The 25,331-nt window shown below is 49.1% G+C and overlaps 1 protein-coding gene across 2 annotated transcripts in view; it reads left to right on the top strand.

The window, feature by feature from the left end:
- SEPTIN9 (septin 9) overlaps positions 1 to 25,331 on the top strand; it is a 126,168-nt gene that overhangs the window by 51,531 nt on the left and 49,306 nt on the right. For both annotated transcript variants that reach the window (XM_062591377.1, XM_062591376.1), the window contains exon 2: positions 2,031 to 2,690. In XM_062591377.1, the coding sequence (XP_062447361.1) occupies positions 2,031 to 2,690 (660 nt within the window). The remainder of the gene's footprint in view (positions 1 to 2,030; positions 2,691 to 25,331) is intronic.

Below are 25,331 nucleotides of genomic sequence, written 5' to 3'. Positions count from 1 at the left end.
GCGAAGCAGTGCTGGAGCTGCTGCCACGTGGACTGCTTTCCTGCCCCGGGCTGCCGAAGGGGCCTGCAGCAGCTGGTTCCCATTGCCGAGCAGGAAAGCCGCGCTCTGACAAATAGACGTATCGGAGGGACTGATGGTTCCCAGGCCTCCCAGGGCGGCCCGGTGCCCCGGCAAGGTCGGAGTGGCCCTCACCAGCCCCACCAAGCAGAGGAGGTGCATCCCGTGGAGGGCAGCTCTTTGCAAGCTCTCCGCAGGCGGCTGGAAGAGATAGGCTAGCCAGAGGGTGAGGGAAGTCTGTGCCCTGCCCCACGCCTCGCGTCCTGTGTGATCTCAGGCCAGGATTTTGAAAGGCTAAGTCACTCTGATTTGATCCTGTTAATATAATGCATAAGTGGAGCCTTTGCATTAGTCGTTAATGCAAGGCCAATGCGGGGCCGCTGCTGCGGCGGTTCAGCTTTGCGAGGGCCCTGCCACGGTCCTGTGTGCGGCTGAAGGCGAAGGCTCTGCCTCATCCTCGCCCACTCAACACCCGCCTGGGGCTTGGCGCCTGGGCTTGAGCAGGGCTGGAGACAGCTCCTTCTGGCAGCTCGTGGTGTTCGGATGGGATCTGACAGCAGTTCCTGCATTTCTCCCCTCCTACTCCCTAAGTTTAGTCTTTTGTTTCTGCCGGGATGTTTTCTATACAGAGCAAGATGTGTGTTAGACTTAAAGGCATCTATTCCTTTAACGAGGTCTAGCTGGAAAGGGGAAAGGAGGCTGCATGAGTCATACTTGGCCATTCAGGTCTGAGCCAGGACATGATCTAACAGCTGCTGGCCCTCAACTGTTAATCTGGGATGGGAACATCCATCAGTAGCCTGGGTGCTTCCTTCGGGGATGCGTTGTGTCCCTTCTGACAGACTGCAGCTCAGAGCCAGCAAGAGGAAGGTCTGACACCATAATTCATCAGGTTTCCTTAGAAAGATTCCTGGCTTAGGAGATTTTGAGGTTTTTATTCTTATCCGTCGTACTGGGGGAACTCTGTGTGCTGAAGGGACCAAACAGAGCTGTGGGACCTCTGTGATGAAGAGCTGGAGCAACTTCGAATCTCATTTGACTTCATCTGAATATTTCTGCGCTGTACAGTGGTGACCTGTGCTTCCAGGTTGCTCACTGCAGCATGTGGTGCAAGTGATTGAGAGAGGTGGTGTCGGATCCTGCATGATGCTGGATCTTGATGAAAGCAGAGGTCTCCGCTGTCTCTTTCTAAGCGTAAATTGGAAAATCTGTTCTCTGGAATTTCAGTGCTAACTCGGTGATGTTGCATATATCAGTCAATCTCTTTGCCTCTTAACTCTATGGGGGGGATGATATTTGAATTTTAGGATGTTCCTAAGGCTTCCCAGGTGTCCCTTTGTGTGTATTGGGGGTATTGTGTTTTTAAAGCACATTAATCTTTGGCTAAGAAGTTCCCTAGGATTGTTTTTAAGGATATGAGCTTCTGTGTCTGCCACCTTGGGCTTTTTTTGGTGTTGCGTTTATATGGATTTGCTATTCTTCTGAGGTTATTTTCACGTTTTGGACTTGGACTTTGCTGGCAGCTTGTGTTTATCTGTGCGTCCTTTTAGATTCGAGACGGAAAGTTAGGCGCTCTGAGTAAGATGGTGTTATAGGCAGCGGGCTTGCTCTGAGTCCCGGTGCTGCACTGCTCCGCTCTGCTGTGCTGACATGGGGAGAGTCTGATGCGGTTTTGAACACATATGAGGTATGAGTGATATGAAGGGCAGGACAGAGAAGTTTGTACTCTGGGTTACATTTCTGTGATTGAAGTTTCTGGGCTACGGGGGTTATAACTTCTCTGAAGAGACAGCGCCTGACCTCTTGGTTCCCACATGCATTAGATTATTAATCCTTGTGTGATGTGTTGTTAATCCTTGTGTGATGGAGGGGAGGAGCAGAAATGGGGTTATAAGGCTCAGGGAATATCTGTGTCTTTTGAGAAGCTCGGATGAGTGAGAACTAAATTCAAAATCCTATTTGCTGTCTTTCAGCTCTGAAAAGATCTTTTGAGGTCGAGGAGGTAGATCAGTCTTCAAATTCCTCCACCCCACAAAGACGGACCCCAAACCCCCTCCTCAGATCTACTGTGTCCAGCTCCACACAGAAGTTTCAGGAACTTGGTGCCCGGAATTCGGAGTCATCTGCCAGGCATGCAGACCCAACAAGCCAAAGATCACCCAAGTCCTCTCTGAGGAGAGTGGAGCTGTCTGGACCCAAACTGCCTGAGCCGGTGTCCAGAAGAACAGAAATCTCCATTGACATCTCATCCAAGCAGGTGGAGAACTCCACTTCAGGGTTATCAAGGTTTGGCCTCAAAAGAGCAGATGTGCTGGGGCATAAGCCTCCTGAGCCCACCCCAAGAAGGACTGAAATCACTCTAGGCAAGCCGCAGGAGCCAGGTCTCCGGAGAGTGGAAGCACCGGTGTCGAAGATTCCAGAGATGCCCCAGCGGAGAGCTGATGCAGCTAGTGCTCCTGTGCCCGATCTGGCCACAAAACGAGTGGAAATTCAGGTAGCGAAGGCTGCTGAGGTCCCAGCCCCGCCAATTCGACAGATGGAGAATTTGGAGCCTTCTCTAACCAGCCAGCCTCCCCCACCAGAATCAAAGCCACAACCCGTGGTGATCGAAAGTCCACCAAAGACAGAAGAAGGTGAGTACATTTCCGGGTAACTGCTTGGATAACACGCTGGCTAATGCACCTGCCGTTGTTCCTTACTGGTTGATAAGAGCTTTTGCAAGGACTTTGAGAGGCGTGTGCCACTAATGGTTACTCTTTCAGCTTAAGAGGTGATGTCTTACAGTGCTGGCACTGCAGGATCTTGAATATGTGCTCGGGGGCATCTAAATACATGTCTGTTATGCTTGGTTTTATGCTGGATGAAAGAGCTGCCAATTTGAATAAAAGTGGTACCAGTCCTGTAAGAAACAGAATGAGAAAATGGCAAAAGCCTGAGTGCTTACAGAAAAAGACATTTCTGACATTTCTATTCACGTGTTCAGACTCATCTGCCTATATAGTATCTCCTGAAAAGCTTCTGACCTGCTGGGAAACGTGGTGGTTGTAGAAATGATGTTAGGAGTGTTTGTTAGTTTATATTGTTACTTACAGTTGGGGGGCAGAAGCAGCCTCTTCATAAACAAGAGTCAGGATTTTTTTTTCCTTCTGGCCCCAGAGACAAAGACTAGAAACATCGTGGACTAGAGCCACTATTAAACCGGAGCCCTGGCTTATGTTAGCTCTATCTTGTTTTTGATTAATCCTGTATTAGACGTTAAAGCTAGCTTCCCTCCCCCACAAACCATCATTTATTTTCCCTAACGTTTTAGAGATTTTTCTCTTCTAGCTCTTTAATTATTTTTCCATTCCCCATCACAGAATAGCGCTCTCCTCTACAAGGCATAATGTTAATTTAGAGGCCACGACCTCCATACTCCATCCTGCACCTCTCCATGCACACACCAGTGTATTAATTAGGGGATAGAGGGCTGTTGCTGAGACATGACCTTGGGAGGTCTTTGCCTGGCCAAGGAGTTACAGCCCTCCCTTCCCTCTCCACCACACAGATCTCTGGTCCAGACCAGAGTTAACCAGACTTCCTTACAAGGCACTGTTGGATCTTTGCAGCTCTTCTATCCAGTTACTGTGTTTGGTTTGGATAGTAGTTGAAGGTGGCTGAAGCTAAAAGCAGCTCTTTCTATACTACCATCAGTCTTTTTGGCCCCAAAGCTTGCTCTGTGCAAGAAGCATCTCATCTCTGCTGTATCTCAAAGAGTTCCCTGCTCAGAGCTGTTAGATGGAGCTGTTTGTGAGAGGAAGAGCTGCCAGTGGTGGCTACTCAAAGCTCTGCTTTGGAACTGGCTTGTACCCATGCTCAGTCTGGTAGGCAGCTGCTCCTCCTCCCCAGGTCTGGTTCTTGCCGTGGCTGGTTTGTCAGTACCAGCACCCTGACCATCTTGTTGCTGTTATACCTATCTGTGGAGACAGGCACTGACCCCAAGGACTGGTCTCAGTTTGGTCTTCCATGGAAATCAGCTACCACTATGCAGTGCAGATGTTTGACTAGCCATGAGTCTGCCCATCAGCAGTAAGTTAGGCTGGTGCTCTGCTCTATCTGATCTTCACTGGGAGAGCAGTGGCACAGCATCTGCAGTCATAGAGCTCTGTGACCTGCAGTCATAGAGATATGAAGCCCCCAAGGAGGCTGTGTTTTGGTTTATGTATTCTGGTAGAATCAAATCAAGTGTCAGTGGTGGAACTGATATTAGACCCATAAGACATGAGTAGGTTTCTCTAACCACAAGCAGATGTGGCCTAGATATTGCTTTTCTGAGCTGCATTTTAAAGCATGGAGAAAAGTCTCCACAAGGTAGCAGATTGGTTTAACTCTATTTGGGCATGGCTGAAGTGTAAGGGCCAGTACAATAAGTATGAGGGATTCAGCCTGTACATCCTTTGCAGGCTCCCTGTCCCCAAATGAAATGTGGATAATGTTCAGGGGGCCGATTTTCTGTCTTGGGTGTGTGCTTGGCCTTGTGCTGCTGGGTTGGGGCTGCTGTGCAAAGCTCTGAGCCACAGATGGTTGGGCACTCTATGGAGAACAGAAGACCATCTAAGCTGCTGAATCCCAGGACAGCTGCCCATGGGGATAAGGGAGGGGGTCTTTGAATCAAAAAGGGCTCCAGAATTCTAGGACAGCTGCCAGGGATGAGTTTTACCAAACAGCCCAGCTGTCCAGGGTCTGAATTACAAAGCAAGACAGCTGTGCTCCTTGGTACTGGTACAAAGGGCACTTTCAGTTGAAATGCATCCAAGAAGAGCCAGGAAACAGAACTGAAAGGATAGGAAGGCCTCAGGCTCTCTATTTCTCCTCCTCAACACACGTGAACAGCCCAGAGTTGTTACAAGAGCCTGTTCCCCCTTTTCCTGGACATCTCAAACCTCCTCCATCACTACTCTTGCATGGGACCCCATTTTGTGGTGTTCCTCCTCATGGTCCACAACTGTTCAAGCCCTGCCAAGCACTTGAAGGGTGTCTCAGCTCCTGGCTGGTCTTAGCGTGGGCAGGAGTTCAGGGAGAACAGATCTCGATTCAGCCTGTTTCTGCAGGTCCTGACCCTGGCAAGCGGAGCTGCTGGAGTGGGAAGCTGTGGGCTGCCCAGCATGACAGGGGACACAGCTGCAGCAAGGTGCCCTGGGGCCTGCAAGTTCTTGGTGGTGTGAGAGCAAGGTGGAGAAAGGCTGGCCTTTCTTCTGCACTCTTCAGTTTTAAAACCCCCTGCCAGGGCTGGGCAAGTGTGAGTGGGGAGAGTGCCAATTTGGCCACATCACGGCAAGATGATTAGCAGGGGCTGCACACGCATGGAGACAGAAGGACCTGTGATTCTCCGTATCAGGAACTCGTGTTAAAGAGCTAGATGCCCTTCAGCAGGGGTCACAGGACTTAGGGAAGAGTGCTCAGCGCTTGTGGAAACAAAGGAAAGAAGATCCTCAAGATCCCCAATGAAAAGCTAGTGAGGACCTCTTCCCTGGGAAAAGGGTGAAGGCAGGCAGGGAGGTCTTCTCTCATCTGTGTTTGAGGAGAAATCCTCAAGCTGGAGTTTTACTTGCAATAGGAGGAAGTAGTTGTAAAGCTGCACATGGCCCTTACCATGTACGGCGCAAAATAGCCGATGGGAAAAACAAACTTTTCCCATCCCTTCAGGAACTGTAGAATGGGAGGATTTACGCCAGAGGTGAACCTCTCTGTGGCTTTGAGGAACTTTGATTTGGAGGCTGATGACAGCTCAGTGATTCAGCTCCTTCCAGCCCCCAGGAGGCGAGGAGAGCTCAGTTCATGGAAGGCAGCATGGGGCAGATGCCTGGGAGCACTGTGCAGTCTCCTTTGGGCTTTAGGCAGCTGCTGCAGGCAACTTGGCATCACTCTCTGGCTGTGCTGCAGTTCTGGCCTCATGGCAACCCCAAAAGTGAAAACTTTTGCTCCCTAAGTCATGTAACAGAAGCAACATGCAGCCTGAAGTCCTGCTTCCTCTTGCTGCCAAGTGCTTCTAGGGCTTGGGTCACACCATGGATGCTCAAGTGATGCTGGAAACTCCTTGCTCCTATGGCCCCTACTGCTCTCCAGCAGAAACAGATGAGTAGAGGAAGCAATTACCAGTTCCTCACTGCCTCCAGCTCCTCATAGCATCTAGTCCCTGCTGGGACTTGCCTTTATTTCCCCAGAGCTCCAGTTGCCAGTGGCTCTGCAGTGCTCCCTTGCTGTTAACCCTTTGTCCCAGCCTGGCTGCCATTGCTGAAGGTATGCAGGAAAACTTTACTGAAAGTATGCAGGAAAGCGTGTTGTGCAGGAAGAGGCCAGTTGGAGGAGAAGAGCAATCACTGCGAGCTCAGCAGTTCAGAGCAAAATACGAGGGAAAGGAGTAATCACAGTACTTGGCTTCATTAGGGTTGCCGTGGCCAGTTGCTCAGGCTGAGATCACTCCAGAGCAGTGGTTCTGAAGGTGGGAAGAGTGCAGAAGGTATCCTAGTGGGGCACGATAATTAAAAATACAAAACAAAACAAAACTTGTTACCTTCGTTTTCCCTCTTCATCTCTTTCCTACACTGCTGCACATCTCAGAGGACATTCTCTGCACTCCTGCAGCTGTGTAAAAGAGTTTAACACTGAGTTAGACCACTGGAGTTAAGGAGATGGGAGACAAAGTAAGTGCTAGTGACCTCTTTGCCAGGTAAATGGAGCTGAACCTGAACGAGGGGTGAGATGTGCTGTAGCACTGTACCATCATCCTGGGCAAAGTAGGGCTTCCTTCCCCCAAGGACATCCAGGCTCTGCAGCTAGGTCAAGGTAGTGCAGAGCTGGACTTTGGACATGAGAGAGTGAGGAAACAAACAAAAAAAATTTTCCAGGAGAGGCTATGTAGACAGGGGATACGTGGTCTTGGATAAGAAAGGTAGGACTTGGTGGCATCTGGTATTCAAGGCCATGGCACAGGGAGCCAGCTAGAAGTTGAGATGGAAGCTGTGGGGCTGGAGGTAGATTGGCTGTGGCTGAAACTGGCTTTGCTAGACAAGTACTGGGATGGGGAGCAGGCTAATATGGTTTATTATATAGGTAGGTGTGGAACAGATAAATTTGGAGCAGGAATATGTAATGGCTGTATGCAGGCAGACAACAGGCAAAGAGGAACAAGAATCTCAAGCAATTAAAAAAAAGAAAGAAAGAAAAAAAGAAGGTAAGGGGAAATGCTGTCTGAGAACCTACTGCTTCAGAGACCCAGGGTGGTGCCAGTTGTGGGCAGAGTGACCTCATGCTGCAGGACTTCACTCAAATACAACTATACACAGCATAGTTACCTGTATCTTCCTTTTATTCCCCTTCCACATTTTTTTTATGTTGATTTACTGCTTTGATAGCCATGCAGCATGAGGTTGGCTAGGCTTGGCTTCCCAGAATAGGTAGCAAGGATACAGAGTTTTTCTTCCTGTTTTTCTAAAGTCCTGCCAACATGATGCTACCTTAGCCTAAGGGGATCATCCCAGGGGAGGAGAGAGGAGTTACTTCTCAGGAGCTTTTCATTTTCTGAATTTTGTGTTTTGTCAATGCATAATGAAAACAGCAGCAGCCAGCTCTTGGATGGCAGTAACCTCGCTGGAGCTGATGGTGTGGGTAGCAGGCAACTCCCAGGCTCTAGGGTGCTGGCCAGGGAGGAGCTGAGGCTGTGTTCCTCCTGGGGACAAATCTCCTGTGACCTCTTGGCCTCTCTGGGGCAGGTCTGAGCATGGTGTGGAGATGCCCACACTAGCTTGGCTGAATCTGATTCCTCCAAATAGCACTGAGCAGCACCCTGTAGAGCCGGTAACTTGCGTCTGGAGGGTGATAGAGCAGCGTTAGCATGGCTGAGTGCCTGAGCTGTCTGGACTTGCATCCCAGCAGGCATTACACACTGATACAGCACACGGCTTGGTGTGGGGACTGGAAACACATATTTTTCCATCATCCTTAAAGACCTTGCAGCAGGTGGGCTCCTGCCTTGTTCAGACTCCACCTTCTCCTGCTCCTACCCCTCTTCCTCTGTGGTCCAGTCTGGAGCAGCATCTCTGCCTGAGATGTCCTCTACCACTCTGAGGAACTAGGGCAACTACATGAGCCTCCTTTGCTTCTTCCTAATTCCCTTGGGAGAAGTGTATAACCACCCTTAGCCTGGAGGTACCAAACCTCCTGGGAGTAGGGACCCTGCAGCTTTCCATTGCAGGTCTTTCCTATCTACTTTGGGGCTGAATGGCTGAGTAGCTTTTGCTCTTTGGATGACATTTGCATCTGAGTTGCTTTGGCAGACTTTACAGAGGGAGCTGGGCTAGCTGCTGCTCTCGAATTCACTTTTCTGTCATCTCTGGGACACAGGAATGGAGACTGAAAGAGGGGGGCGGAGAGGAAAGGGGACTTGGTCTGTGAGTACGAACTACAATACTTCATCCAGGGACATCTGCCATCCTTTCACAAAGGAGGGATTTTGAGGGCTTCCCCCTGGTCTGGATGCATGACAGGCTCTTTGGGAAGAGCCATGCAGAGGCCACTAAGGCTTATTCTGCAGAGCCCTCTCGCCTGGGGGGCGATGTGCCAGCTGCCGCTGAGAGCTGTGTATGTTGTCACTAAAGCTGGAATTTTGCATACTCTAAAAATACCCGTGTAAATTCATGTGTGTGTATGTATATTCCCCATAGCATACATGGATTTGCAGGCACAGATCTGTGCCTACGCTTGGTGGGAGAACTGCAGAAATATCTAGAGCCATGTTTCTCCTTGGAGTGACACCAAGTAATGAGCTATGCCCAAGAAGGGCTCCGCGTTTCTCAACCACCATGTTGCCGCCTTCTGCACAGTGCATGGACCTCACAGGGCGCTATTGCACAGAGAAGAGAATTTTGAAGCACTGGCTGGTACGTTACTTGTGGAATAAACATCATGCTTAGAAATGTGTTTAAGCACGTGGAAAAATTGCAAGTTTAGGAGTGTTCCTTGAGGGCTTATGAATGCAGTAAAGCATCGCTATTGACAGCGGCTCATCCATGTGGAAGAAGGTCTCGTGGCCCTGTTGTTTCTCAAGCCCACGAAGGTCTGAGTTGAGGAGGTATTCTAGGGCCCCTGGCCCCTTCTCAGTTTTACCCCAGTTCCCCCAAATATGAACTTGTTTGTATTGGCAGTTGAGGCTCAGTCCTAGGATCTCAGGTGGCAGGTTAGAAGTGATCCCAGATGAACAAAAGCTCTTTTGATCTGATGGTCCTGTTGCCTCCAACGTAAGCTCCTGTGCTCATGGCGGGAGCCAGGCGCGTCCCACCTCTCCAACATCGCGGCTGCATTCCTGCCTAGACCCATTCTCCTGCTCTTGGCAAGTGCTAGGACCACAGTTCTCCTTCCTTGTGATATTCTCCTCTCAGGGATGCTCTTTAGCGTGGTTAGATAAATCAAGGCAGATGATATATTGAATAATGGGAACCTTCACCTAAAATGGGGATATGACCTTCCTCTGCAACAGCCTTGTCTGGCCTGGCAGCCTGGACGAAGTGTGTCTCTGCACTGCTTGACTGAGCCCTGTCTGAGTTTCCAGATTTTTTGGACGTCTGTTTGTCCTATCGCTTCCTCATTTGAGATAGCTGTGCAGAGAGCCAGGGATCTCTCAAAAAGCAACGAGGTCTCCACTCCTGTTTCATGGAAAAAGCAGAAGAGCAGCAGCAGAGTGAAGCAATTAAACTTTTTTCTTTTTTTGGGGGGGGGGGGCCCCAGATCTGCAAACTTTTATTTTAGAGCTTTTCTGTTTTTTGCTCAGAAGGTCCTTTAGAGCTGTGTAAAAGAAGCAAAGCAGAGCAAGCTTTCTGGTCTGCAGGAGTCCCTGCAAAGGATCCCCTGCAACTTAGGGACCGGCTGTGCTAAGGTGCGGTGTGCTCCAGCCTCCGTGTAGCACAAGCAGCTTGGACATGGAGAAATGAAGGAGGCTGCTTGATCACCGGGAGGTCTCTCTCTCTCTCTCTCTCTCTCTCTCTCTCTCTCTCTCTCTCTCTCTCTCTCTCTCTCTCCCCCCCCCCCCCTTTTTTTTTTTTAGAGGGGTTTGTTTTTTTCTTTTTTTCATTCTGCAAGGGCGAAGCCGTCTAGGGAATTGGGATGCCTCCGTGTAGCTAGGGGTTTAGAGAGATTTGGAAGACAATTAACACAGCAACTCTACCCGCAATAAAACGGGCCAGGCCTGTGCGGATAAACAGTGAGTAATCATTTCCAGCTCCCTGAGCTGCACAGCAATTTAACTGCACAGAGAGATTAAAGCTGTAGGGAGACATTTCCTTAAAACCAGCTGACACATTTGGGCTAGATTATGGGTAGTCTTTTTTTGTTGTTGTTGTTATTTTTAACAGGAAAGTGCATACAGCCTGAAATACCAAACAGAGAGACTGAGCCTGAACGAGAAGCGCAGAGAGTCCAAATTCTTGCACTCAGGGCAGGTGCCAAATGTGAGATAATCTGGAAAAATGGAAACCTCCAGTGACTTGGAACGAAAAAGCGAGGGTGAGCCTGCGTGCGCGGGAGAGACGAGCGCGTCCCCGTGCCGTGGCTGTGCCTGCGCCAGGACGCCGGCTAAGCCTGCCTGCCAAGGGGGCCCCGGGCACAGCCGCACAGCGAGGGTAGCTGAGGGGTACAGAAACTTTCTGCTTTTCCCCACCACGCTCTCTGTGCCTGGCTGTGCAGGGAATGGTAGGGGTAGCGCATATATTTTTGGATATTGGGAATGGCTGCAGAGGGATGAGGTGATATAGGTGTAGAGTATTATGGATATGACCCAGACCGGGGTGTCTTTGAGTCTGCCTGCCCCCAAATCTCTAAAGCAGGCTGCGTTTTCAGTAGCCAAGTGCTCAGCACAGGCAGCAAAACTCACTTGAGATATAACGTAAATTAATTTGTCTGGTCACATTGCTCTTTATAGCTAAGTTAGGTAGCCCAGAGTCACTCCTGAGGTTGCATTTTGTTATGGGTTCAAGATACTTGATGTTACTGACATTGCAGAGTTGCACTGTTTTTATCCTCCCCTCTGTTTTTGAGTAGGAGCCTGGGCCAAAACTCCAGCTTTTGTACTTCTCTAGCAAATTCACTTCTTGTTCTCTCTTTACTTCATGAGACAAATGCAAATGAATGGAGAGTTTGTTTGCCCTGTTGGAAGTCCCTGAGGGCCTGTAGTGAAAGTGGTGATCTCACCAATGGAGATTCATTATACTAAGTACTAGTTTCCCATAGGAAATGTTCAGGTTCCCCCCTTCTCTCCCTTTCCTTGCATCATCTGAAACCGGAAGGGGGCTAATCCATGGATGCTAGACTGTAGGGGCCTTCTGGCACTGGATTTAATGACCTAACAGATCTCTTCCATATCTAGTGTGGGTCTGTGGACCAGATTGTGAATCAATGTAATTGCTTCCAGAAAACTGCAGGAAGCATGTATGGCTGAATGCATCTCTGGAAAAGTCAAAGCCTGCTGTTCCCAGGCAGAAGGTAACAACATTGTACATCATGGCATCGTGCTGGAGCGTTGGCTCTTTGCAGGCTTGCAGGGCCTGTGCTCACTGTGCCGAGGTGCTGCGCTCTGCTCAGGTACAGGGACCTGCTCTTTGGCATTGTGCATCTCCACCGACCCTTAGGCTCATGCAAAACTTTGGCCTCCAAGGAGGCCCCAGTCTACGAAGACCCTTTGCTGCTTTGGGGAGTGTAGCAATGAACATCTCTGCCTGTCGTTCAATTTGCTTGTGTGTGAGTGGCAGTGGAAGGCGGTGGGACATGTAGCGCTGTGGGAGGGTAAGTGGTGTCGGGTACAAACCAGACCGAAGATTTTCTCTGCTTATCTTGTGATAAACACGTCTGGAGCCCTGGACAGGAGTGTTCTGGAACACAATCCCGCCTGCTAACTCCTCTGGCATCTTCAAGCTTTCTCACGTTGAGGTTAATCATCCTGCAGGCTGATAAGACCAAATCCGTTATCTTGGCTAAGATAAAGCAGCAAGTTTGCTTTGATCTCTTACAGTAAGGCCTGGCCATTCATTTTGCGACTTCTTTGCTGTCTGCCGGGGGGAGGGAAGCAATGGCAATGGTGGTGAACCTTCTGCAGTTAAGAAGTAGTTTTCTTCTGAACTATTTCTAGATCTCTGCCCCTGCCTAAGATGTTTCTGTTGGCCAGTAGTTGAGGGGACACCATAGGTTGGGTACAGTGCCAACTCTATAAACTGTGTGAGAAGACTTGAACTGAAGTGAGATTATACAGAGATAACTTTGTTTTGAGAAGATCAAACATTGTTGTGACCAAAAAAAGATAGCTTGACAGCAGGCCAGTTGTGTTCTTTACTCCTCCAGCAAACAAACAGACACTTTTGTATTGTCCAAGATGTTGCAATGAAGTTGAAGTGAATGTGGCTATAAATGGAAGAAGCAGCTCTTCTTGGATTAGAGCCTGTGCTCAGACTGCCCTGGGCCCAGTTTTTCTTACATCTGCTATAGTTTCTAAAGAAGAGACTTGGGGAGAGGGCTGCCTCTTTTTAGGTTAGTTGAACTTGGGGCATTTGTTTTGTGGATCTTCTGTAATGAGTCTGAGTAGGAGTTCCCCAGATTTCTGTAGAGTCGCAAAGAGTAATATTTCACTCCCTTGAATTATTTCATTTTACTTTGGCATGAAGATAGCTCAGGACATATCAGAGACAAAGCTGGACCAAGGAGTATGGTCCAGAGCATTTTGCAAACAACAGTTTGCACATGTTTATGTGTATATGAAAAGCAAAGAACATAAGCCATACAAAGTTGCTGTGACTGCTCAGGCGTGACAGCATGATTTTTTCCATTTGCTTAGGCCCTCCTTCACTTCGTTCTGTCTGCAGTTTCTTCTGAAGAAGTGGGTTGATTTTTGCCCAGCAAAGGCAGTTCTTATTACAGGAATGAGAAATGACTGAAATGAAGTATCTGTCAACATCTTCACATTCGAAGAGTGCTGATACTCTAGCAAATATGAATATAACCTTGGATTTATGTTTCAACTTTTCAACCCAAGCGATTGTGTCCAGGCCACATGGAAGTGAGCTGGGTGATCCTAGCAGCCCCTGTATGTTCTGTGAATTCTGCATGTGCAAAGGCTGACTGTGCTGCACCTCTATCATGCGTTCCTTGGCCAGTGTTTCCAAGCGGTCTGAGAAGTATTTAGTGGGAGCTGGGTACCTACTCCCTTTTTGCCTCTTTGAAAATTCAGCCTTTGTCTGCATATGAGCAAGACAGACCTGCGCAGGGAATGTTTCTAACGTATCCTCAGCAAACCCGTTCTCTTTATGTCAAGTTGTTCTGCAGTCCATTCACTGTGGACAATTATTTGCTTAAGTGCATGGATCAGGCTCGCTTTGATGCTTATCGATAGCACTTTATTTATTTATTTTATTTTACAATGGCTATATCTTCTCCCCTTTCCTCCTCCTCTCTTGCCATGCATTGAGTGGAACAGACATTCCTTCCCTCTCTCAAAGAAAAACTTAGTTTGAGGAGATTTCAGGCAAATAAGATTAGATGGGAATCCAAAAGGGTACAGTGCCTAGGAGGAGAGGGCAACGATAAAAGTTAATGATTCATAACCTGTTTAAAGAAGAAAGCTTTCTCAGTTACAATGGTGTCATAGCTTAGAACGGGTAAATGTGAAGGCGTTGCTTTTAACTCCAGCATGAGTGCACTTGGGTGTATTTCATGTATGGCTGGTGCATCTGGAGGGATACCATTGGTATTGCTTTACTCTACTTGCACTGGAACCTCTGTCTGTTTGCTTTCCCTGAACATTTTGCCTCTGGAAGGAGGTTTGCATTTACTGTGCTTGCATTTGCTCGTATTTGGGAGTCTGTGCTGCTTTTTACTAATGTAAAGTGATGGGATCCTCTGAACCCTTCTCTGCAGCTCTGCTACATGGAAGTGTAGGATAAGTCTATCATTACAGTCTTGGAAGCTAAAACTGTGCAGGTTCACGTTCTTACGATGTGTAAGTTACTATCTCCCGTTGTATGCATGATTTAGTGAGTTCATTGGCAACTCATGTGCGTTTGTAGTGCAAATAGGTTCAGGGACTGTGAGCCTAAAATCCAGCATCTTCTGAAAAGACAACAAAAGATTGGATGACAGTATCCCAGTCAGGATCCTGGCCTCACTGTTCCCTTCCTAACCACCCTGGGCAAATCCCCATACCTATTCCAGTTTCCCCTGCTGTAAAAATGAGTTGGAGGATGTGGTGAGAGGACTAAGGTTCAGCGTTGCAGTGAGTCTTTTCTCCTTCACGATTCTGCTGGTATTAAAGAAATTGTTTTGGGGCAGAGTCCTGGTCATTGCATCACGGCTGGGTCACTAAGGATGAGAGAAGCTGGTCCGCACAGCTTCCTGAAGTGGTGTTAAGAAGAGAGAGGTCCTGAAGCCATCCAGGAGGAAATGGAGGATGTCAAACGCTTGCTCTATCAAAGCCCTTTCCAGTTTGCTCTGCAGTTCTGCTCCTCAGTCTGCTTTCTCCAAACTTGAAAACCAACTAGTAGTCTCTAGAAGGCCATGTGTTTAGCCATTTATTTTCTTTTTTCTTGGGTTGTCTTGGACTGTTAGGTCACAAGGATCTATCCAGGGCTAAGGTTAAATCGTTTGTGGTTTCCAGCATGCATCGTCGTGTGCAGCCTAGACTTAGCGGCCTGCCACGCTTGGACAAGAGAAGCAGATGCAAGAGTGATGCATGTGCAGTCACCAACTGAGTGGCTGCTCAGGAGGGGGTGAGAGGCAAGGGGCATGCGGGGCCTTTGGCGTGTCTAGACTGTGTTCGCTGTGAGCAGCACTTCCCTTTGACAGGATCCCTGTTCACCCTGGAGAGCTGCCCACTCAGCCCTGCTTTCTTCCATACGCAGCTTCCTAAGTCGAAGACTGTTCCTGTGGGTGTGCAGGGCAGCTCGTTAACTGCCTGTGCGCCAAAAGAGAGGAGTCTCCATACTGAGCTTAAAGATGAGGTCGTGTTCTTTGTGCCCTTCCTGAGGCTGAGGAGGTGCTGAGTGCACAGTTACCTTCACAGTGCCCTCCCTAGAGATGGATCAAGGTGCTACCATCACCCATACAGGGAAGAAACTTTCAGAGGAGATCTTGGCTGTGTTAAGAGCAGAACATCCCTGAGGCTGCTCATGGCAAAAGTTGTGATCTGACAACTAATGTCAGTGGGACCAGGTCTTCACTTCACTTAACAACATCGCTGGCTGCTATTGCCGCATGCTATTGCTGCCTGTCAGAAGGGTTTACTAGTTCCTCAGAGCCCCCAGCTTTTTTTTCTTTTTTTTTCGATTTTATTTCTTCCTTCAGTGCTCAGAGAGAAACATGATTAGTGAAAGTTTCTAGTGAAGGGAAGGAGAACATTGTAAATCCTCAATCTTACAGTGAGAAGCTTGGAAAAAGTAACCTCAGTGACCCAAAGGGTTGCAAATGCAGAGTCAGGAGAAAATACCTGAAGTTAGGAGCGGGGGGAATGAGGATTGTGGAGGTAACCTGTGGGTCGATGGGGAGTGGAGGAGGGATGTGGATGCTGCCTCCTAATTTCTGAATGATGAAGATTGCTGCAACTGAGATAGGTGGAGTAGATACTAGTGGGGAGTTTGGGATACTGTTTGCCTAATGTCCTCCTCTATTTCCATCTTGTACAGATAGGAAGGAGAACAGAGATTACCTTGCAGTTGTCAAGATTTCTCCTGGGAAAAAAGAAGTAGATCTGAGCAGTTTTGCAGATAAAACATAATTGTTTAGACAAACTCTGGCTGAACTCACTTCCTCCTGCAGCCCAGTGTGCTGATAAAATGGGAATGGGAGTGGGAGAATGAGTTCACAGGCTCCTAAGGCCTTCCCTGTGGGTTGCACCTACCCTGAGATCCGGTGCCCACCCCTTTTTTGTGGCCTTGAAGAAGAAGACAAGGTCATGGCTTAGCACTGAGAGTGGTGCTTATGCCAGTGATGGTCCCTGGGTTCTTTCTTGCTCTGAAATGCAAGTGGTACCTCAGCAATAAAGCATGTTAGCGCTGTAGGGTGGAAACATGAGTGGTCTTGGTGGGTGTTGGTAGATCAGTTGTAGTTAATTTTGTGGCTTGACCTTGTGTGCGATTTGCTAGGCATTCAGTGAATTTTTTATGTGATGTCAGGGTGCCACTGTCGTTCAAGCGGCTGCACCGGCCATGCTCTCTCCAAAAGCCCTGGCTGTATCTGGTTGCCATGCATCTGGGCAGATCCATGCCCTGCAGCGGTTCCTGTTTAAATGCATGAGAACGATAAGACAAGCAGAGAGCACGTCTGATACAGCCACTGGAGAGGGAATGGCAGTGCTCTGTATGGCTCCTGCTTTTGGAGCTGCGTTTTGGAGACCGATTAAATCCAAGCCTGCCATAATGCTGATGTTCCTCCTGACATCCCTTGGGGAATCACTCATCCTTGTCCTACTTCACGTAGTAAATAAAAGTTTATTTACATCTTAGGAACACATGTCCTGAGGTTTGGAGGTGAAAGTTTCCTATGCAGCCCTCTGGGATTTCCTCATTGCTACATGGCTTTATTTCTCAGGCAGGAAAATCTTGCAGAGGGAGCTCAGCAAAGCAGAGACCTTTTGCACGGACCCTGAGCCTTTGCTTTGTTCTGCCGTAGTAAGGTGATGTGTCTGTGCCAGTCACCTGGAGAACAGGAGCTGAGAAGAGATTACCAGTGCTTAAAAGCAACATGCAGGCTGGAGGAGCCATATGAGAGAGGGTAGGTGAGGGGCTGCCATCCATCTGCCTTTACCCCTCGGTCAAGGGGATCCAGCAGCTGCCCAGAGCCCATGTTTGCGTTAGGTTCTGGGGGATTTGTATTCTTTTTTTGTCTTTTCTTTTTTGGGGGCTGAATCTAGTCCTGGTGCCAGGTAGCTCCCTGGCTGTACTCCAGTAGGCTCTTGCCAGAAAGCCCTGCTAATCCCAGAATTTTGAGCAGCAGCATACCCTGATATTCCTGCCCCGGAGCTTTCCTCCTCTGGCTGCAGCACCCCAACTCTATCAGTAGCACTGTGGGTTCCCTTCATGGCTCTTCTTCTGCAGGTCTCTGAAGTTCAGACATTACAGAGAACCAGCTCCTTATTTAAATTCCTGTTTGAGTAGAGAAGAAAGAGATAAGGAGCACAGAATAAAAAGGAGAGGAACAAAGTCAGAACAGAAAAAAGCCCTTTGATTCCTTTCCCCTGTGCTCCTTTGGTGGTAGGTGAGTGAGCTGAGCCCAGCAGGGAGCCACGCTCCAGCAGCCAAAGAGACCTGGGGGTTTAGATGCTTCTTCAGGGACTATTGAGTAGTCCACAGTGTGGCCTATAGTAACAGCCAATCTGGTAGTCTAATGGGTCGATTTGTGCTTTTCTGATGCTTTGGCCTTTCTGTATTTTAGCAGCACTGGTGAGGGAGATGAGACCTTTTGGTGCCTGAGTTTTCAGTTGGGGTCTGCTTACCCTCCTGATGTTCTTCACCTTGCACTCGAATGGGGTGCTGGAGAAAAAAAGCACCAAGCAGGTCTTTGTTCCCACTGGAAAGGATGCTTGTGAAGGCAGGATGGGACTGTAAACCCCAGAAAGCTCAACTCAGTTACCCAGTAAGCCAGCTCCTTCTCCCCACAGAAGCCTCTTGTCAGAGCTGCAACATTCATTGAGAAGCTGTGGAGCTGCCAACCTGCCAGCCCCTGGGCTGCAAGCTCTGGGAAGAACTGCAGAGCTGCCATTCAAGGGGAGGAGAGCTGGTGGAGGGACAGGAGTGTGATAATGTTTAAAACTGCATCTAGGTGTTGTCGGGCTGCTGTTCTCCACGCAGAATGGTTCTTGCACTGATGTTAGTGCTGTATCTCCTCTGCTTGGGAGTGCAGATCTAAAGCAGTTGCAATAGCAGAGGTGATCCTTTGGCTTGTACTGTAGACTGCATTTCTCCTTAAATACAGAGTAGGCGGAAAGAAGATAGATAGTTCCTTTTTGTTTATCACTGCTGTGTAACAGCCTGCGTTCAGCACAATCTCCTGCTGGCAGCCGTTCTTTTGGCCTGTTCTGTCAGAAAGTCTCTAAGCAGTGATCTGCAAATTCCTCCTCTCCGGAAAAGGAGCTTTCTGAGACGATGAGCAGGGCTGGACTCTCCTTCTGCATATATATGACCTTGGGCAATGGGAGAAAGGATGGGGCTGAGCTGTGACCTCCTCCTTGCTAAAAGGGTAACTCAGAGATGGAGCCGAGCTCGAGTCAGCCCAGAAATGTGGTATCTGCAGGATCAGAAGCAGTGATGAGTTCCCATCTCTGTCCTGGCAAAGACAGAAACCACTTTTCAGAGCTTCAGGGCCCGTGCATTTGGCCTTCCTTCAGCTTGGAAGACCGGGAAGAGTCATTCTGGGGTTATCTCAGCCACTTGACTGCTTTGTAGGACAGACAGTCTATGGGATAGTCCTTAGAAGAGCAGGAGAACCAAAGCCATCATTTGGACTTCACTGAAAGAGCAAAGTTGAGGAAGCCTCAAATTATGGGCTGCAGAGACAAAAGAAATATTGCTGTGAGTTTCTGCTGGGACCATTGCTGCATTCCCAGGGGGACAGAGAGCACTTTTTTGAGTCTCTTTTTTTCTTTCTCATTTTCAGGCATACAAAATTTATTTATCTCTCCTATTGCCCACTGCTGTTGCTGCTTCATTCTCGCCCTGGGGCAGTGGGGACTGGATAGGTTTCAGATACTGAATTTTCTCTCGAAGGGTTCCTCCTCTGTTGCAGTTCCAGCTGCCAGGCTTGGTTTTAAAGCAATTCGTACCGAGGCTAAAATATTTGAAGGGCAAGCAGTGCTGTGCAGGAAATGGCTTAAGCTTCCGGCTCCCGAGATGGTGTGAGTGTTAAAACAGAACTAGAGAAATATTAGACATCATACATCCGGTGTAGCAAAGGAAAGTGACCCCAGGGTGATCTGATGGAAAGTCCATACCCACCCAGCTGCCTGCGCAAGACTGTTTCCTGCAGGCTGGAGGCAGGACGAGGGGTTGTGCTGGTTCCCTTTGGAGTGAGAGACCCCTGGGGTTTTCCTCCGGCTGCTTCCAGCTTTGTAGGGGAAAAAATGGGCAAATTGTTTCCTGCTCCGCTCAATTTTGCTGTGTTTTTATTTTGCATGAAGTGTGTCGGGCGAAGTAATCAAAAGTAGAGGCAAAACATCAATAGAATGATCTTTCATCTGAAAATGAGATTTTTGTGTCAGATTTGAAACAGTGAACAGAAATGTGTTGTTTTTTTGATGAAATGTTTGCTACTACTTCATCTGTAACCAAAAGGGAGGGCTTCTAGCATCCCCAAGTGAAAGGTGGAGGTACAAAATAGATAGAAGATCAGGGTCCGGGTCAGTCCAGTTAGTTTGGGGCTGGAGCAGTACCTTCTGCATCTGTCAGTGGAAAGCAGCACTGAATTATTGGGTTAATGAAAGGCAAGTAAGTTCTTCCACCCCTTTTCCAGCAGGAGTGGTTTCCTACTTCGTGCTGGCTGAGCACCATCTACCTGGCCAGGCAGGGAATAGCAACTTACTGTCTGTCCATCCAAGGCTAAGATGCACTGAAAGTAGAAGGGAGAGTAGAGTATTTGTTTTAATTGAGTGTGGGGATCAGAGACCTTAGAGGGGAAGGTAGGAGTTGTTGCAGAGCAGGATAGTTCATGCTGGTAGTTGGGGGACAAATGTTAAATCTCCAGAGAAGGCACCATGCCATAATTCAGCTAACTGGGTATTACTACACCATTATGGAAAACTTCTCCAACTCCCAGCTCGTTAGACAGAGCACAGGGATTGAGCTAATTTCATTCAAAATGCTATTAATAGGTTAAAAGTGTCCTTGAAAGCATTGTTATGTGGCTGAGAACACCCAATTGCAGCAGAAGAATGAGTCTGGAGCTGCAAAGCTGGAGGGAGGGCACACAGGGTATGACCGCGGTGCCTTCAGGGTTTTTCTCTACCTCATCCTGAGCCAGAGTCTGATCTCGCTTGCGCTGGCTTTACCTTAATAGCCATTGATGGTCATGAAATGGCTGATAATGGAAGAAAAGTTAGGCCTATTATGCCTGTACTGCAGACCTGAGTCACTTTGGGGTGCGTCATTCCAGCTACAAGAGTAGAAGCAGAACGTGTGGGTGTCCTTGGGCAGCTTTAGCATGAATGGAGCATTATGCTGCACTCAGAACATCCTCTTTTTTTGGCTTTCGTACTTGACCCCTTCTCTTCCTGCACTGGACTATTTCACATGGTGTATAGAGAGCTTTGACTGCTCCACGGGAGAGGAGAGCAGGAGAAAGGAAGTAAGTAACATCCTTAGCAAGACGTTTGATGCCTGGGAAAATCAGTAATGCAGACTGCTGACCTTTCCCCGTGGCATACATCTCCCTTCAAAGCACGAGCAGCACCACCCTTGGGGCGAGGGGGTTTGCTAGGCATATGCTGTTAGTTTTCACAGGGGTTTCCACAGGGCACTTTTCCCCGGGGAAGCCTGCGTTTTAGCGGAAAAGCTTGGGGGAGGGGAAGGCGAGGCTGATTGAAGTCCTGAAAACGGTGACAGATGGCTGCAAGCTCTGTGCACAGCCCTGTGCTGCTTGGGGCAGCCCGTCGGCGGTGTTCGAAGGCGCGACACCCGTTGCCCTTTGCCAAAACGATGCAACTGGTTAAAGCTTATGGGGTGGGATGGGGGTTGGGGACAGCTTGGTGCTGGGGAGGTCGCACGGGAGCAGGAGCGGACGGGGCGCAGCAAGCGACGTGCCGGAGCTGATGCCACTGCCGTTCCAGCGGGACTCGAGTTACTTACCCCAGTGCGTGGGGGTGACGAGCCATCCCCACGCTCTGTGCGCCCAGGAGGGGGGGACGCGGCTGCTCATCCGGGACGGTGCCGCGTCGCAGCCAGGCGGCCCTGAGCCCCGCTCGCCCCCATCACACGGCAGAGCCGCTAGCGAGGCAAGTCATCGAAGCAGTTAGGAGCACCCCGGCGTGCGGGGCTCTGCGCTCCCTTGGAGCGACCGCGCGCGAGAGATCCTCCCGCGGGAGCACCTCCGGCCGGTCCGGCGATTTGGCGTCTCCGTTTTGTGCTGAGCAGCAGCAGCTAAAAGGCGGCTCTCCAGGAAGGAGAGAGCTCTGCTGCATGCACTGCTATGCAGCAGGTTTTTTTTTTCCTTTTCTTTCCAGCCGACCTCTGCCGGCACCTTCCGAGGTGCAGCACCGACCAGCCCCTCTACCTGCCTTCCCCCAGCTCGCCCTGGGGGCCGCTGAGGTCTGCTGGAGCAGTTGGAGATCTGGGGAACCATTTGGAAAGAGGTTTAAGAAGGAGGCCTGCACACCAGCGGTGCTCCGACACTGGCCTGCACAGCTGCAGCTGGGGCTGAGGTCCACCAAACGCAACTTAAATCTGAAATGAGTGGGTTTGCATGACCCCACGCGTGGCTGCATGAGGTGGCCTGCAGACCTTCCCAGGGCAGTCGCGACTGGGCCAGGGACTCAGGGACCTGCTCGCAGGGGCAGTGGGGAGCATGCTGCGACCCAGCCTTTGTCCTCAAAGGATACCTTTTTGCTGCAGGCCTTCCTGAGCTTTCGGGAGGTAGCACTCCTTGATCCTCAAACTCAACCCCTGTGAGATTCAAAGAGAAGAAACACGTTATTTTGGTGCCTTTAATTTGCATTCTTGTTTCTCCTCCCCGAGGCTGTACTTATTTCCTCTTTCTGGCAGGCCAGAGGTCTGTGAGAGTAGTAATAACTATTTAATGATGCCATCCAGAGCCACTGGGCCCATGCTCTAAGAAGAACGCTTGTGAGAAGAGGTCAGCAGCAAGCAGCCACTGTCTTTTTGACTCTTCTGGTAGCAATAGCAATGCCTAGTGCTTAACCCCTCTTGTATGTGCTGGAGCCTAGAGTTTAGGTACTTTGGACATCTCTCATTGGGGTTTGGGGAGCCAACCTCATTCAGGAGGTCTGTAATATGGACCTGAACACTGCTACGGCACAGATCTGCTGGGCTTTTGACGCTTAAGACCAATGTCCCCTCTTCATATCTGTGTTCATTGTAAATGGCTGTTAGGGGAAAAAAGTTACTGGTAAGTGGCTGGATTTCAAAAGGACAGCACCTCCTCCTTCCTTGAGCTTTGGTGATTGATCAGGCTGTGTTGTTGCTCTTCGTGGCTATGAAACGCTCCCTCCTCCCAGGCAAGACCCTTGGAATGTCTCAACAGCAGTTGTAGCAGCCAAAGGGCTCATGCGGCATCAGCAGTCGGCTCTGCTGCCTGAATGGGGACAGGCAGTCCCAGTTCCCTAGAACTGCCATCAGGCCTTTTTCAGCAGACTTTCATTGTGTTGGGGGGACATTAGGACTTTTGGTGAGAGGCCTTTCCAGCAAATGAGTTATCAGGGCCACAGGAGCATTGCATTGGCTTTTTTTCCCAGCCTTTCTCCCTGCCAGGACTGCCTCCTAAAAATCCCTTTCCTCATGTGGTGTAGCTAATATATAACCATGGCTAGAGCAGCTTAACGTGTTCAATATCCAGGCGGAATATGTTTTTTTTTTTTTGTGGGTAGCAGATTTCCCTGTGGTTAGGCCAGAGGCACAGCTGAGGTATGACCATTGCTGTTTTCTTTTTCTAGAAAGGAAGTTTCCACCTTTGCCAGTGCTCAGATGCTCCTACACTCCAGCTCAGCTCTTGGAGCCTGCCGAGATTCTGCTCCATCAGCACCGAAATCACTGAATTCCCCTCTTGCATGCAACTAGTAACAAGTGTCCCGCTTGCTGGCACTGACAGGGTGATAGGGGAAGAGGTAGGTCTGGGCCCCTGGTGAAATGCTGAGGTCAGCAGTGCTCCCTGCCCTTGGCTGTGTGAGACCTGTACCCTGCAGAACTGAAAACCTCAAACCCAGCAGCGGCTGTGACCTTTAAACGCCCACGAGCGTTGCAGACTGAAGCGTTGCCTCTGCCTTTATCAGCAGATCGGGTCTCGGAGCCAAGCTGCTTCCTGGAGTGAGATGCAGTTTTGAAATGCTTTTGGGTTGTATTGGCCATTCTTGTTTGACTGCTGGAGTGCTGGAGTAATGTTCAGCTGCTGCTTTGAGCCAGCCTTGTTGGAGTGAGGATTTGAGGGGCTTGCAGGGACTTGGTGCCAGCCCTGGGCCTGCCGGGGGTACCCATTGCTGTGGGCCAGCGGGTACTGCCTCCCCTTCTCAGGTGCTCACGGGGGTTCCTGCAGGGCTTCCAGTGTGGAGCATCCCCAGACCCATTCCTGCAGCAAGCTTCAAGGCCTTTCACTGAGAGAAACCACGCTGGCTGCCCTGTGGGTTTGCATCTGGGAGATTTGCTCTGAATATGTACTGCTGAAAGAGTCTCCTTCCAGTGGATCCAGACAGATGTGTCAAGCAGGATATGCCATTCCGATAATAGGTTTGTGGGTGCTGTAAAGCTGAGAATTAGATTCAGCAGAGTCAAAGAAGTACAAGAGATCCCCAAGGTCAAAACATGAAGCAGGCATGCATAGTAAGTCTGAAGTCTAGCTCCACTTTCTTCTCAGAGGCAACTGTCTCCCCAACAACTTGTGATCATTCCTGAAAATCCAGAGAGAACTACTGGTTTGAGTACCTCAGCTTTCCCCTGCAAATGCAACCACCTGCTTCCCTGGCCTCCACTGCGTGCACATTGGCACGGTGCTCTTGACGCTGAGCACCAGTTTTGCACTACATATGGAGGGTGGTGGTAGCGATGAGGAGCCGTAGGTTTCATTTCCCTGCTCTGCTCCAAACTACACACCAGATCATGGTACAGGTCTGTCCCTAAACATCTCTAAACTATTGATGCTTCTAAGTACATACTGAAATCACTCAAAGAGAGTTATGTCTACCAAAATTGGAATCAGGTGTCTAAATAACTTTTTGGATATATGTCTTCACCCCCTGTGTCTCATCAAAGCACTGCCCTATATACAACAACACTGAATGAACAAAAGCATAAAAAGCTATCGCAGGCTGTCATGGTGAGTGGCGTAGGTGGAGCAAGTGTGGATAAGGCGAATGCCCTGCTGGAGACGATGGTCCTGGGGAGCACAGCTTCCTGATCCAAGCATGCCTGGCCTGTTTTGGTGCTCTATGCTGAGGCTGCTCAGGAGAAGACAGTTTGGAAGAAGTCAAACCACTCATTTCAGAGAGAATATCAAATAGCCTGATAATGGTTGTAATTTGCAGCACCTTTCAGTCTATGGTGGGTGCAAGCCAATAAACAAGAGACGGAAGGACCTTCATGTCTAGGTCTTAGTTTTTCCATTCTCATGCATGGAGCTAGGCTGAGAGTTGAGGTGTTTTGAATTGCTCTGTAGTAACTTGTTTCTGAGCATTAGGCATGATGTTTGTGTGGCAGCAGGAAATTATTTCTGCTCCCCTCTTGCCCTTTTATTCCTTCTCCATTTATACTGGTTCTGAAGCAAAAACAAACAAACAAACAAACAAACAAACAAACAAAAAAAAAAAAACGCTTTGTAGGATAGAGAATCAGATCTCCTATATCCTTAAGCCCCTGAGCTGAAGCTGGAGCTACCACGCCTATCCTCATTGGCCCAAGCAGTGTGGGTATCTATGGTTAGAAGGGTTTTCCCCAGCCCATGAGATTCTGTGTGTTAAGTGGCATTGCTATTCTTTAGAGAGTTTTAGAGCCTGGCTTGGTGTCAAGGTAGTGCTGGATGCAGGTAGTGAGCACAAGCATTTTGGACCTGGGAGGGAGGCTTCGACTACACATCCCAGTTGCTGCAGCCTGAATCCAGCTTTCCTTCAGCGCTTCCTTCATGGTGGGGCTTAATGGTGCTGGCTGTGTTACTTGTCTGCTGTAAACACCTGTAGCTGGTAGAAAGAGAGGCGTTTCTCCAAACAGCAAGTTAGCACATCTCAGAGCCAACTGTGTCTCTGCTAACTGACTGTCCTCTCTCATACTAGCAGTTAGGCAGTTTAAATCAGTCCTGCCTTTCTTCCAAGCCCTTTCTTGAGCTAATGGATGTCCCATGAGATTACTAAGATCTCTGTACCTGACTGAGGGGCTTTCTTAGCACGGGCTGCTTGAGCAGACCTCGGACATTTCATGTGCAGAAAGAGGAACAGATCACCAAAGCATGGGAAGAATTCCGATGTCCTTGTTCCTTCCAATTGGCTATTAAATACACCTTTCTTGCCTCAAAAGCTGATGTATTTGGTTGGATTTAATCTTTGCTTAAACAAGTAAATTAGA

This window comes from Rhea pennata, chromosome 19, assembly GCF_028389875.1.
Source record: "Rhea pennata isolate bPtePen1 chromosome 19, bPtePen1.pri, whole genome shotgun sequence".
In the NCBI taxonomy this organism is placed as follows: domain Eukaryota; kingdom Metazoa; phylum Chordata; class Aves; order Rheiformes; family Rheidae; genus Rhea; species Rhea pennata.
Note: the sequence above shows the minus strand (reverse complement) of the source record. Positions and strands in the feature narration are given on the sequence as shown.